The sequence below is a fragment of the Ambystoma mexicanum genome, chromosome 5p (assembly GCF_040938575.1).
Source record: "Ambystoma mexicanum isolate Mex_15411 chromosome 5p, UKY_AmexF1_1, whole genome shotgun sequence".
Classification (NCBI taxonomy): Eukaryota; Metazoa; Chordata; class Amphibia; order Caudata; family Ambystomatidae; genus Ambystoma; species Ambystoma mexicanum.
In genome coordinates this window covers 980,995,880-981,011,216 of record NC_090930.1, presented here as the reverse complement: position 1 = coordinate 981,011,216, position 15,337 = coordinate 980,995,880, and the positions used below count along the sequence as shown (strand labels likewise).

Sequence of the window (15,337 nt, the reverse complement as noted above, 5' to 3'; positions counted from 1 at the left end):
ATTTCTACAACTACATCCATTTGTCTACTGCGGCATTAGAGCAACCCGGCTCCTCTGGCGGCACGTTTCAATCTACTCCGTCTCTTGTTTTGCACTCATGCTTCCAGCACTACCATTGCAGGGTTTGACCACTCTGTACGCAGCATCGACAGCCTTCTCTCCGGTCTTGGAAGTCTGCTCTTCTCTCCGAAATTAAATTCTGCCTCCACCTTACACTACATGACATTGTTAATACTTCCTTGAACCTTACCTTTGGCGTACCTCCAGATTTCCATGCACTAGACTCAGACGCTTTCCAGAGACTTAATCTGGGCACCAACCCGACACTACTGTGTCCCTCATGCTGTACGGGTTCTAGCCCCCAACTAACATCCCTTCCTTAACTCGTTTGTTCTGGACATCTCCTGGGATCATCAGGGATCGCCTTTTCTCCTTCCAAGGTAGGGTACTTGTGAGGTTTTGTTGTTCATATGGAAGTAGGAGGGTTGGAGGCAAACTAGTTGATCACACCCCACACTGAATCTGATACTTTATCTCCCTAGGAGAAGACAACCCTGAGAAGAAGATTTCTGCTCTGCATCACTGGTTATCCCTGTAATAAGGAACGTTGCGCCCTTTCCAGTGATCCACTGCACTAGCTTTAGGTTCTTCTCAGCTAGGGGGGGTTGGTCATTAAGAAGGTCTTATTATATCAAAGGACCCTCAATTTGCACAAGGGCACAGCAGTTCAAACCAGGACAGACGTACAGTCCTGGTAAGTCACATTCTTCTTTATCGTATCTGGTTGTTTTCTTGGTGCCTTAGTGTAACACCACCAGTGAGATCCTGCTTGCGCTGCCCTCTAGGCGGTGTTAAGCTTAGCTGGTTAACCTCCCTAGTCACAAACAGGGTGCCTCCCCCTTTGGAAGAGGGGACAAATTCCCTGGATTTGTCACAGCAGGCCCTTTTCTGGCTTGCCCCCTGTGGGCTCAATCCATTTTCAGGTTTACTGCTTTGTCTTCTTGAAATAAGGAGCCGTGGTGAGGTGAAGTCATGAGAAGGCCAAAGGGGTGTAATGTTTCAACAAGTTTTATTTTAAATATAAGGAACAAAGGCCCTAAATCTCCCCATCTCTAAAGTGTTATCCCTACCTAACAACTATCAACTCGGGTGCTAGTCATCAGGATCTGTGTCAAATAAAAAGGTCTGTCCTCTGTCTAAAAACCTACTCTAACCCTACCACTAATAAAAGGGTACAGCATCCAAATAAAAGAAGAAAAAAAAGGAGAATAAATTGGTAAATTAGTTCAGTAACTTTTTAATAAATCTTTTGGTCTGATTTCAGATTCAACAAAGAAGACTCTCTTCTCCTGACCCACCTCGCACAGTCTTGAGAGCTGCCTTGGGATATTCTTTGACAATAGTACTCAAAAGTCTCGGCACTTCTTCCAAAAGGCTTCTGAAAACTTGTTTTGTGGTTCTATCAATTCCTTCCTCTCATAGGACATTATGAAGATAACCTCCAGATAGTTCTTGCTGTCTAGAATCGTCTTTAGTCTTACTTGGATTATCACTATGATGAGGGAGAATCCTCCCGATGCACTCTTGGTTTCCAAAACTTTGGGTATCACTAATGTGACAAGGGAGATTACTCCTGAGGCTTTCTTGACATTCTCCGAGTATCACTACTTTCTTGCCTCTTTGGTCTCCCTGTACCCCACCCGGGCTGCCCGCAGGTCCCCTTACCTGATTTGTGCTGGGAACACGTGTCTGGTTTTGCCCAGGGTCGAGGGCTGTTTGCTTGTCACATCTTTCTGGTTTGCCTGCAGGGCTCAGCAAAGGCCTGGGGCTGGTGGTCTTGGCGTCGCTGTCTGAAAATGCGGTCCACCTCCTAGAGGTCACGCCACCACCTTAACTTCCTCAGCACTGGAGTGAGTCGGCTTTCTGACGGCTTACATGATTTTTCTCGGACTTCCTCTCTCCAGCAGCGTCTCTTCCGGGAACCAGCGTCTCTCCACAGCTGACAGGTTTCCAGGTTTGAACTTCCTGGGCTTTGCTGGCTCGTTGCCGGCTTCGCTCTTATTTCAGTCCTTCCTCTGTTTTTAATCTCTCTTAGTTGGGCCCACCCCAGCGCAGTGTCAGTCTTTTGGTTGTTTACATGAGGTACTCTTCATGCTTCCTCGTGGCCACTTCTTCCCAGTCCTTTGAGAAATTCTTCATCTCCGTGGTGTCAAGTCTCAAGAAAGGAATGGAGGGAATGTTACAGTAACACAGTAGTACTTTCAATTGCACTCTCTGCAGACTATAGGGTTTTTATGGGTGCAAGGGCAAGAGGGTTAGAGGGTTCCTTCATGGAACAGGATCCCTTACCCCCATGAGGGGAGTCTCTTGCTGTGAGGTATCACTTTCCAACACCACTGGGGGCTACTGGGTTGCAGCCTCACCTCCCTAGCCTCACAGGGAAGGGCTCATCCTGTGGAGAAATGACGAGAACATGTGAATCGCGACACAGCCCACTATCTTCTGATCTCTTGGTGGTTTCATTTGGCTCTTCCGGTAACCTCTGTTCCCTCCGAGCTTGCCGATCGAGGTTTGTATGCCTGTCCTCATTACCCTTATTTCACCAAAGTTGTCCTTTACATCCGGTTTTGTGGCTTAAGTCGACACATCAAGGCACCCGAACATGGCCATTGTTCCATCCACTATCGCCGTTCTTTCTTGGCAATTGGGCAAGTTTCTCTGTTCAGGAAAGTGCCTGCTCCTCTAGACTAATTAATGGGAGTGTTCAATGGTGTTGAACAGTGTGTATCTATGTGTAGGCCTCACTAAATCGCCCATTTAGAAGATTGCATCTGGTTGGAATCCCTCCATAACTATGTGGGAGTGATTCTTCACTGTCCTCACATGGATTACTGCCATTTTTTTCAGCACTGTCTGCATAGCCTACCAAACCTATATGCTTGTTGTCGTCTCTGTTCCTCAGGCTGCAGCTGACATCAGTACTGATGGAGGAGCCTTCACGCAGCAGGAGGTAGACACTGCTTGCTCTGCTATGGGCATCTCACTTGTTGCTGCTGTGCACAGCCCCAAACACAACAGTTCCTGCTCCAAAGGATTACCACACGTGATCCCTCTGGCTGGTGAGGTGCCCTGTGCAGTTGTGGGGCCCAGCCTCACCATGGCAGGCTCCTCCATTCATTGTCGACTGCTAGGCTTCAGTTCTCCTCAGGCCCACTCTGCCCCATGCTGCTCAGGCCCACTCCGCCCCATGCTCCAGAGCGCAAACACCTTTTTTCCATCTTCTTTCATCGCCCAGCTCACTGCCAGGTTGGTGTGCAGGCCGGGTTGCTAATAAATGTACAGAGGTGGACTGGGATCCCTCCTGCAGTATCCTCAACATGACTCTCCACTTTGGGAATCATACCATCGATTGATGTCGAGCATGGTTGATGTTGCCATCGGGGTGGGGAGGAGCACAAATCTGGGCAGTTTCAAACGATGAGCCTTGTTCTCAACTGGCGCTACTGCCACATGGACTAACTTCCAGTCGACTCCAAAAAGGGGCTTCGGACCACAGCCTTCTCATTCAGGCCCACTCGATCTAGAGCTGGCAATTCTGCTCGCCTATCTGCTCTCTGGGGCAGGCGACACTGCTCTTTGGCTTGAACAGTCCACCAGTATTTCCCACCTGCCCCCCATCGTACATCTGTCAATTTACATGGCCGGGGAATCTTATTTCAATTTGGAGCTGGCCGGAGCTTACTGTTCAGGTGGCCATCTTTGCCGCAACCCCTGGTGGTCTCAGATCCTTTATTTTCGCAGCTTGCTTGTTTGTTTATTTATCTGTATTGCGCACCAGACCCGAGGGTATCAGGGTGCAGAAGTTACAAGGAAGTTCACAGTTTAGGTAACAGAAATAAATTATACATGGTAAATATAGAACAAAAGTCAGGCAACAGTTAACAATTACATATAATCACAGACAGGGGAAGGAGCAGGAGGAATAAAGCACTATGTCTAGGACCAAGTAGCAGCATCTTAGAAGGAAGCTACCAAACTGTCTTAAACAACATCTGTTTGCTGCTATTACATCTGTGGAGACAATGTTTGACAATAAAGTGACAAATGTATTGCAAAAAAGTACTAAGGGCCTATTATACATTAAAGATGGATGAACATTGTTGTTTTTGCACTGAGTCGTGGTGAGTGTCTTGATCAATATGAGGTGTTTCCAAGGGTGCCTTACTGAGGGAAACAAAGACAGTACGCACTGCGTTCAAAATAAAAACACATTACAAAATATTAGTTTTATTTTAAACAGTTTTCACAGCTGAATTTTCTATAAAACTTTACAAATTGTACAGCTCATGTTTAGTTTAAACTACTTAACATAAAAGTAGGTCCCATAGATGCAAAAATACTGTACCAATGCCAGGCTAAGGCAGATTTACAAAATGTACAGTGCTCCACTGGGAAGGGGAGTCAATTCCTTGTATAAACTTAAAAACTGTACAAAAATAACATTGGATTTTTTCATTCTTCATACATTCGTCACGATTGCAAGCACAGACATCCAAGTAATAATACATGTCTGTAGTTACTCTGAAAACCACTCCTGGAAAGGAATGCAAAGTATGCATATTTACAAAAGGACTCTTCTACACTTATTTTGTACATAGCACGGCCTTAAGAATCACAGAGAGAAAACATTTAGCACTTAATATAAGGTAGTTTTTTGGAAGGAATTCGTATTTAATAGTGTGCCAAAATTAACTTATTAAATAAAATATATTCTATTAAACCTAAAACTTATACACGGATACATAAAAGCTTTTTGGTGTAATACATTGATTCAATCTGAAAATAGAAAAACTACATTTGCAGTATAGAGATTATGACTCTCACCCAGTAACAGAAGCACTATATTTAAAAAATGTGTAAACTGCCTATAAAAAATGTAAAACGAATATATAACTTAGATATTCATATATAAGATATTCAGTGATTCACTAATACTGAAAAAAGAAGAATTCATCCTAGAGACAGTGGTTTCTTCATGCTATCTGGGTAAGATTATGACGTTCCCAAAAATGGGAGCATTTTATTAATACAAATCCTGAGCCCACACATACATTTTTTGCAGATATGTTTATAATAGTAATGTGTAATATTAGGATTTATTTTGCATTGACTGAAGACTTTTCCAGAATGTTTTAATTGCTTGAGGTATTTAAACCTTAGTCCACAACATAAAGGAATAACTTCAGATCATTACTTTACTGATGTAGACGTGATGTTTTGAGCAGTAACATTAAGTGCTGGCCAATACCCGTTTCAATCTTTCATTTCATGCCAAAAAATCATTATTCCAGACCTTTCTGCCACCTAGAGAACCAATTCAATATGATTTATCGTCTCTTCATTGTTCTCCTCCAAGTTTTACAGTATTCGCCAACATTGTGAGATAGACCCCCAAAAAGGGACCTGTTGGTGCACTCCATTAAGTCTATCTTGTGGGCATTGGGAAAAAGTTCTGCCATCCTCTTTTGTTCCAGTACTTTGAAATACTCTGGATGAGAAGTTGCCTGTTCGAATCACATTTCCAAGCTTTCCACACTTGGCTTGCTACTGCCTCTTCAAACAGACTGGGTCATCGCAACCACTTATATGCCCATTTAGTACAATTCCAGTGCCTTTTTGCAATTGGATATTTGCATAGTTATTCAGAACTCATCAATCTTCCTTTGCAAGTACTTTAGCATGGAGTCCATTCCTTGTGAAGAGCCCCACACTTTCTTTAAAACTTCACACTCCCTATCGTTGGCTTTCTCCAAGTCTTCTTTTATTACATTACGGACCAGACCTTTGGTTTCTTCAAGAACCTAGAATTAAAAACAAAGTTATTAGAATTCTGTAAAAGAACTCATCTTAAGGTTCATTCCGATGGTTTAAAAAATTATACTACAGGCCACTACACAGGTATGGGTTGTAGCGTAACATACAGTACAATATAAACTATTAAACCAAAAATAAAATAACTGAACTATTCAGCTTTGGAATTACTGAGACAAAGACATTTCTCAATTGCCCGAGCCATCGTCTTACAGTATAATGGATGAGGATGCACATTGCGGACCAGACAACCCTTTTGATTTTTTCCACAGCAGAAACCCTACAAGTGATAGAAAGCCAAAACAGGGGAAAAGCACCTGCCCTTCACATGGTCCCCTCAGATGTTTACAGTAACAAGGCCTTGAGTGCGGCACCCGTTTTGACAGAATTGGTTTGACAGAAGTGGTTTGACCATTCAAGACGCACTCGCCGCCAAAATTACGCTGCTACAAAACAAAATTACCACCAAAAGATCACTTCTAGCAGAAACAAATCCTGGAACCACCACCAAACCCACCCCTCTCAATAATCCAGTGCATCCATTTCATTTCAGCCCAGTGTCACAAAAATCAGTACTCAACACTATCACCAAACTCAAAGCTACAAATTGCAAAGGCGATAGTGTGCCAGCCAAACTAGTCAAAGTGTGCGCAAGTACCCTCATCCCAACCATTACCAACTTTGTCAATTCCTCCTTCAACTCTAACACAGTCGTAGCCAGTATCAAAAAAGCCTGGGTCACCCCACTCCTCAAAAAACCAACACTAGACCCCACAATACCTACCAATTACCGTCCAATAACAACGGTACCATTCCTACTCAAACTCATTGATAAAATAGCATACACACAAATCCAAGCTCACCTTGAACACAACTAACTGCTAGTAACCAGACAATCGGGCTTCAGGCCCAATCATAGTACGGAAACAGCCCTCTTGGATCTCAAAATCCGGCTGGACACGATTAGAGATTCAGGCAAACTCTGCATCCTCCTGCTGCTAGATCTCTCTGCAGCTTTTGACCTTGTAGACCATGATAAACTCTGCACATCGTTAGCCAATGATTTCAACTTTTCCAGTGATGCCACAATGTGGGTGAAATCTTTTCTGGCAGAACGCACTTCCAGAGTGGCCATAGGCAAAGAAGCTGCTGATCCTATACTAGTGCCCATTGGAGTTCCTCAGGGCTTTTGCCTCCCGCTACACTATATAATGCATACACCAAACTCCTCTTCTCTACCCTCGACGATATAGGTGTCATCTATACCAACTTTGCATAGGACACCCAGATCCTCATACACATCTCAGGGAACTATGATCAGGATACCCTGGTCATCAACACAATTTACACGATCATCCAAAATTGGATGACACTAAACAGTCTCTGTCTTAACGATGAGAAAACTGAAATTCTCATCATGGGATCACCAACCAAAATAGCTTCACTTCACAAAGACTACACCTCCATCAATATAGACGGCTTTCTAATCCCAGTACTCAAGCAAGTCAAAACACTAGGTATTTACCTAGACGCTAACCTTACAATGACCAAATATATCAGTACCCTCTCATCAACTACCTTATACACCTCAAAACTGATAGCGTTAAGCCGCCAATTCCTGACCCCAACCAACTGCCTCACATTAGCCAGAGCATTGGTCTTATCTAAACTGGATTATTGCAATGTACTATTCCAAAACCAACCTCCCCAAACTACAACTCATGCAAAACAAAGTACTAAGGGCAGCACTAGGAATAAACAAGTCTTATCATATATCTCAGACTAGGAAAGATGCACACTGGTTACCCATTGAAGCAAGAATAATCTTTAAAACACTCTGTATTGCACACAAATGCCTTACCAAAAAAGCACCCATCCATCTAAATAATGTAATACAGAAGAAAGAAGCCACAAGAACACTAAGATCCAATGACAATCTCCTCCTAGTGGTCCCCCGCTACAACACTACCAGAGCATGTGGCAGCAGCTTCCAAATACGAGCATCCAAACATTGGAACTCCCTCCCTATTCACATCAAAAAAGAGACCTCATTCCCTTCTTTCAAAAAGCAGCTGAAAACCTGGTTATTCAACCAATACTAGTAAAAGAATATCCACCTGACCTAATCTGCAATTTATTGTGCTTAACCTGTAAAACCTGACTACCATGATCCTATACATGTATTGCTTGTACTACCAAATATTATGTTTGTATGTTTGTAATACCAAGTATTATGTTTGTATGACCATTTATTAAGAGGTCTGTAACCACGCCGTGATACCCCATGAAATAAATAAATAAAAAATAAGGGAGCTATCCAAAGAACTGGAATGGGCTACCATTATGCCGAGCTTTACAAAAAAAAGGGTTACGGTTTAACATTTCCAACTGTAGACCCATTATTCTATTGGATAGTACAGCAAAAATATTTGCCAAGATACTGCTGCATTGACTTGTGAGCTGGGAACAGTACAATTTGAACATACCAAGCTCGTTCTCGAACTGGTGTAAGACGACTAGATCAGGTGTTCCATTTAAATCTTACATTACAAAAATGTGTTTTTGTTAAATATGCATATATTTAGCATTCGTTAATCTAAAAACCAGCATTTGATATAGTTGTGGCTTGACATCTCCAATCTCAGGCTACTGCTTGATCTTGTAAGAATTATAAAATGTCAATAGAGTGAATATTCATGTCTGTATTCTATGGCCCTGGTGGGGTTACGACAAAGCAGTTCCCTATCATATATTTGAGTAAGGCAGGGGTGCGTAATGGTCCCCTTGCTTTTTACTTTATACTTGAGTACCCTTATTGTAAACATCAATATATAAGAGGCAGCTGCTTCAATGCTGGAAGGTGAAAGGGTAGACATCCTGTTTGCAGATGCTGCAATCCTGATTTCCAAGACTCTTACTTTATTAGGTTTGCGAAAACAAATTAATCTATGCCACTATTTGTGTGTTAAGAAAGGCTGAGCGATAAATACTAGGCAAGACAAAACGTTTGGCCTGCACAAGGAAAGGGAACATGAAAATAAGACTAGCATTGTTGTGCTTATTAGATGAAGTACTGGAACATGAAATATCTTGGATCAGTATTGTAATCAGCTGGGTTCCATAAACCAAAATAGTACTCTAGCCCTTTCACAATAGGAGGGCTTGTGCTCCTCCTCAAGTAGTTTTGCGAGAGGGGAGTTATCAAATCTGCACTTGAGGTTTACAGAGCAAAAGTTCAAAGAGCCACATTAGACAGAGTTGAACTGAGTTGAACTGAGGTGGGGTTTGCATGGTGGACAGTCATAATGTCGAAAAAAAAATGTCGACAGACAAAAATGTCGACAAAAAAAAATTTGGAAAAAAAAATGTCGACTTTCTCTTTTTTTAATTATATATTTATTTTAGGGGTTTGGGAGCTAAAAAAAAGGGAAAAATTAAAAAAAAAATTAAAAAATGGGGGTTGGAGGGGGAACCCCCCCATATAAAAAAAAAAATGCATTGAAAAAAAAAGTCGACATTTTTTTTTCGACATTTTGACTGTCGACATTATGACTATAAACCGGGTTTGCATATCTTCCATCATTGCTCAAGATCGAAACTATGATCTGATGGGTCCCTTATGAGCCTGCCCAAAAGGGCTCTGATTGTGTGCCTTGGCCCCAAACTGGATATATACTTAAAATTATGTGCTACTGATGAAACATTTGAAGTCACCTTTTTGAACTCGATTATAAGATGGCCTTACTGATTTTATGTTCCATCCAGAAGCCCTTGGTAACCCTTGGATGACAGTTGTATTTTGGCAAACACTCACTGGGTATGAGCGGCATGTGGAAGGATCCCAAACTTATTTCTTCTTCAACTAAAGCCAGCCTAATGGAAGCCCTTAGATGCTGAACCATCACATAGATTGCAGTCCTAAGTGATAGCAGTAGTATGTTGTCAAACAATTTGGCAAAAAAGAAGCTACGAATCAAACGTTCTATTGTTGGGTAGGAATTATTTTACATGAAGGTTTAGTATGCAAAGATGAGATTGGGAAATGTTCCACTGGGTCATTTCCCTGCAAAGTGGTTGACGGGTCTGTCCCCTGATATGCCCATATTGTAAGGCTGATGTCAAAAACCTTCTGCACTTTATTATTTTGTGTCCTTTATATTGGAGTTTGAGAAGAAGGTGGCTAAAACTGCTTTGGTGAAAATATGATATTTTGAATGTATTATGTTCACGCTGAACGGGTTTCATTGACAGTTCAGACTATGTACTCTTTTCTCCGGAACAGATTTTCAAGCAGGAGAAATATGATTGGAACAAGGGTGGCTTATTTATACACCAATTTTAACCAAAAAAATTTCAGGAGAGCTTGCCTAAACTGAGCATCTGATCTGGAGACATACTTTTTTGAGCCGCACTAACAAAAAGTTGCATCATATCTGGCCTCACAATAAAAGACATCCAAAGGAACATGCACACATGAAATGAACCTCACAGGAAGAATCACATTTTTGGCAAATGCTAATATACGCAATGGTCCCACATCTGTCGGCCAGCACCCAGAAGCATGCCAGTTTTTGTTTGGGTGTCTTGTCTTCGCTGCAATTCCATTGTTGCGCCTTTTCCTCAATGAGGCTTTTTTTTTTTAAGGGAATTCCTCCCCCCTAACCCCCCGTCTTGCGCCTGTTGCTTTCCTTTGCCTTGAAGGGGGTTTTTACCCCTCATAATCCCTGACCTATCCACCATACTATCCACGTCTGCCTAGCACATCCTCCCTTCCTCTGCAAGCTCCCACAGGCCTCAGCTTGACCCCCACATCTCAGGTTCCATGTTGTCCCGCTTCTCCGCATGATGTCAATTGGAGTTATTCCTGATATTATCAGTCACCTCAAGGTCCACTCCAAAGTGGTTTGCTGCTGACTTCCCACCATTTCTGCCCACTGCTCCATGATTTGTGTTGTCTCCATTATCCTGCCCATCATCCAGCCCCACAACGGCTCCAAAAGATTAGAATGTTTCTTTTGTGCCGGTGCTCCAGGACACCATAACGTTTTCTGTGCCAATGTAGTTACACTAGTGTAATTGCACAAGTTGCAATGACACACTTGCAAAGTTGTGTCACCATGACAACAACTAATGATCCATACAGTCAGTAACAACTGGTATAAATGGCCTAAGCCCCACTAAATAAGGCAGCCATCCACCATAGAACTGCTGTCACAAAACCATAGGTTCCACACTTAGAACGCCTTTCTGTAGTCATCTAGAGTCATCTACCACAAACCTATCTTCATAGCGAAGCAAGAATTCTGCTCTGCTAAAGCACTTCATGCTATTAACAGCATATAACTAATACAAATAGTTCTATTCATTGTTGGCGTCACCACCACAGGCTCTTCTAGTCCCCAAACCCAAGAATTCTACAATATCCCCTCAAAATTCATAACAAAAAAGCAGCAAATATCAAACAACCCATTGTCTAGTCCCACGGCACCACAGCACTTGCAACTCTCCAGACTAGACATTCAGATCCATCTAGGCCTTATTGAAAGAGGAATCCATGATCATGCCACTCCTCAAATCATTGAGATCACCCAAAGAAACTAAAGATTCTTTCCCTGAGGCTAATGTTGTTACCAACATGGAATTAGTAGGCAGCCTACTGACTGCTTTCCTCAACTGCTACTTTATCATCCCCCCTCCCACTCTCCAATATAAAAAAAATCCTAACTTTGCTCAAGAGGGGCTAGCCAAGAAAATAGAAAATTAGTAACCGGAAAACTCCATTGCCACGTGGCAATCTTCTGGGTCAATCATAGTCCAGTCTGCCCATGACACAGACACCAATCACCTCTAGGCTCAGTATGGGATCACTTGAATGGACTCACCGACAACATCTATATTTGTGTATACTTGACCAGTCTACTGATTCTGACATGGTGAACATTACCATCCACTTCATTGCCTACACCTGAATGCAGGAAAACCTGACAAGGGCCTCAAATGCTTCTCATTCCTAAAAGAAACAGCGTGAGATTGTATACTTCATCTTCCCCATACAAAATGTGTGCTGTCTGATAGGGGCCTCCAACTCTCTCAGCTAATGGTCAGCATCATAAACCCCCTGTTATAGCACAGACTGAACAGTACACCAGAAGAAAAGGTCTGGATTTTACACAGGATGGATTGGATCAACACCTGTAGGGAGGCAAGGAAAGAACAACAGAACAGGGTGCAGACTTGACTGCTCTATAAAAACAGTGAATGGGATATGGAGGAAATAAAACCTTTGTGTGTGTAATGCCTATCTGGGTCATACCTCATCTGCCCTATCTACAATTCAAAGGATCATCCTATGGGTTGCTCTCACCCCTTTGGTTAGGGAAGTATAGGTTGGATGAGCTCCAACAAGAACTATGCTGCAACTAGTTAATAATGCTAAGTGAATCACTGCCAGTCTTCCACCCCGACACATTCTCTGTTTGCTGGGATAATTTAAAAACCTGATTGAAAGAAATCCTGGATGATGGTGCTACAAATATTATTTAGCCAGGATTCTGTGATAAACAGCAAATATTATGATCCAAAGAGAGTTGTACATTTCAGTACTATGTTTAACCTTGCTGATGGTGTTTTTCAGAGCAGCCATTCAACTTTTTTATTCTGCGTTGTTTTTACTATAGGGCACATGGTTTGGACAGTTGGGAGGTTGAGGTAGCTCTATCTAAAGTAAAGATGTACATTTTTAAATGCATCAGGTCCTAGAATGCCTCCACGTGTTCATAGTTTTTTTAGGTGAATTTTAGGTTACCAATTTTATTTTGGACCGCACCTGGTCGTGGAAATAAACAAATAGATGAGTTCTGTGCATCAACTATAAATCAGATTAATTCATTGTCTATGGGTTTGCGTGATTTCAGCACAGAAAAAAAATATATCTGTATCTAGAGAAAGACTTTTATACTAACCAACAACATCAATGGGAAAGTTATGGTAAAAACAAAGGTAGAGGTGGTTGAAAATGAAGATGGATCACGTTCTCAGATACGTCAAGTAATGATTCCGGTCCAGAGAACCAATATGGACTGGTTGTGACATTTAATCAACAAAGGCTAGAAACCTTTTTAGGCAGAAGAGGAAGGAGGGGACAATGATCCAGGAACAGAGGTTTTACACCCTACCAAAGAGCCTACCCACGGTAAATAGTATGGAAAAACACACTAGGCCTCTGATTAATTTATCCTCTTATAATACCAATGACGAAGAAATGAGATTACTAAAGAAAGGCCTTTCTTTTGTCTGCACCCAAAAAACAAGAATTAGCCCAGTTTTTGCATAAGGTGCGTTTGAAATCCTATTTTAATGCACCAGTCATTGTGGAAGAAAATGCTAACAGCCTCAGAACATTATCCAAATGTACTCCTTTTGATCGTCAGACACCCTATGAGAGTCTACTCTTTGAGAAGTATGCCTTAAAAGAGATTTAACAGGGACTGTCAAAAAGGTTACAACTAACCTCTCCCAAAAAGAAACCATTTCTTTACAGTCCCTAAAGAATAAAGATATTGTGGTAAAATAGGCTAATAAGGGGGCAACTGATTACGGATATTACTTTGTTTGCTCTTGAAAGACATTGGATTTGGCCAAAATAATTTTAAATATAAAATTTAGTTAATCCACGTACTTCTATTTTCTATGCATTAGCAAAAGTGCCTAAATCTATGCCAGATCCACCAGGGCGGTCAATTGTGGCAGGCTGTGGCTCAGCGTTAGAACCACTTTTTAAATTTATCGATTCGCTCTTAAAACCAACGTGTGTGAAGACTAGAACATATTTAAAAAGACAGAACTTCAATGATTAACATCTTTGAACAGATGCCGGTGGCTGCGAGGATCAAGTTCAAAACCCTCTGCATCATCCACAGGGCTTTCTGGGGCCTGGCACCCTGCTACATCCAACTCTCTCTCTCTCTGTCCCTAAATACCTCCCCGCTAGAGCCCTTCGGTCTTCTAGCTCCAACTCTCTACAGATCAGACACTTCTCCAAGCAGAGAGTGGGGAATAGACCTCTCTCATCCATAGGTACCTCCCTCCTACCCCTCTCAGACTTGAGCCGGATCTCGTTAAGTTCTGGAAACATCTCAATACCCTCTTATTCTCCCCACCCTTTCCTCTCCTCCTCCTGCTAATTACTCCCTCTGTCTCTTGACTGGCTGCCTGGTTCCTTCAGAGTCTTACAGGTTACCAGGCCCTCCCCTACTAGTCTACCCCTCCACTTGGTCCCACCTGACCCACCCTACCCCACCCTGCACTTGCCCTTCTGGTCTCATTCCCCCTGCACTAGCCCAGCTGTGGCTGCACCCCTTGAGCCCTTCCAGCCCAATTCCCTGCACTTAACACTTGTACCTTCTGCCCCTGCACTCGCTTCTCCCTGGGCTGTGTAATCTGGCCTCCCCTGGTACTCGCTTAGCCCACCGGCACTCTTTGCCACCCCTCTCCCTTGCACTTCTATCACTGCACTCGCACAATCCGAATGTCACAAGGCCTAGTAGGACCGTTTCTGTTTTGTAACCCCGGTGTCCCCCTTTGTCTTGTTGTGCCTTTAAACACATGCTCCTCGTCACTTTAGACATTGCCTCATTCTATAAGAGTATACTGCAAAATGAAGCAATTGAAGTGACTCGAGAATTTCGGACAAATCGTGAACATCCCACATTAATTTCTCGAGAATTTGTCATTGAATTACTGACTAAGTTTAGAGAAAAAGTATTTCAAATGTAAAGATGCATTCTACTTATAAGTGAGTGGAACTGCTATGGGTGCTGCATTCGCCCCTAGTTTGGCAACACTTGATATGGCAAGGTATGAAGGAGACTATGGGCCTCCATACAGGTCTGGCGGTAACCGTGCTGGTAAAACCGGCAGGTTGCCGCTGGACCCGTAATGAATTACCAGCGCCTGACTTCCCGGTAACACCAGGGTATTCAGACCCCTGCAGCCTGGAAGACAGGCACCAGTAATTTTGTAAGTCCCCATTCCCATGGAGTCCTATAGGACTCCATGGGATTGAGACCACGGAAGCACCGCACACAGTTAACAACGGTGCTGGTGCTTCCGTGAAACTCTGCGGACAGGTGCCGTTCCGCCCACCAGGTCTGACCCTGACGGGTGGGATGCCGCCCGCCCGCATAGTCGTAGTGTGCTGGTCTGGAAACACTCATAATGAGGCCCTATATCTTCTCTGATAAAAACCCATTTAAGAGTCAAATAAAAGAATGGTGTCGATACATAGACCACATCATTCTGATATGGGTGGCAGATGCAGAGTCCATCAAAACCTTTTGTATTTGTCTAAATAAATGTAAAGAACAAATACAGTTCACAAACGAGTATACGTGCACCAAGATACATTTTCTGGATTTAGAGATCAGAGCTGAGAGAGGCAATCATATTTGTGATCTATATCGTAAGC

General features: G+C 42.7%; 1 protein-coding gene across 1 annotated transcript in view; it reads right to left on the bottom strand.

Moving 5' to 3' along the window:
- Positions 1 to 4,254: 4,254 nt before the first annotated feature.
- Positions 4,255 to 15,337, bottom strand: part of CDYL (chromodomain Y like) — a 585,270-nt gene continuing 574,187 nt past the window's right edge. The window contains exon 7 of the mRNA XM_069613448.1: positions 4,255 to 5,861. Within this exon, the coding sequence (XP_069469549.1) occupies positions 5,703 to 5,861 (159 nt within the window). The 3' untranslated portion in view covers positions 4,255 to 5,702. The remainder of the gene's footprint in view (positions 5,862 to 15,337) is intronic.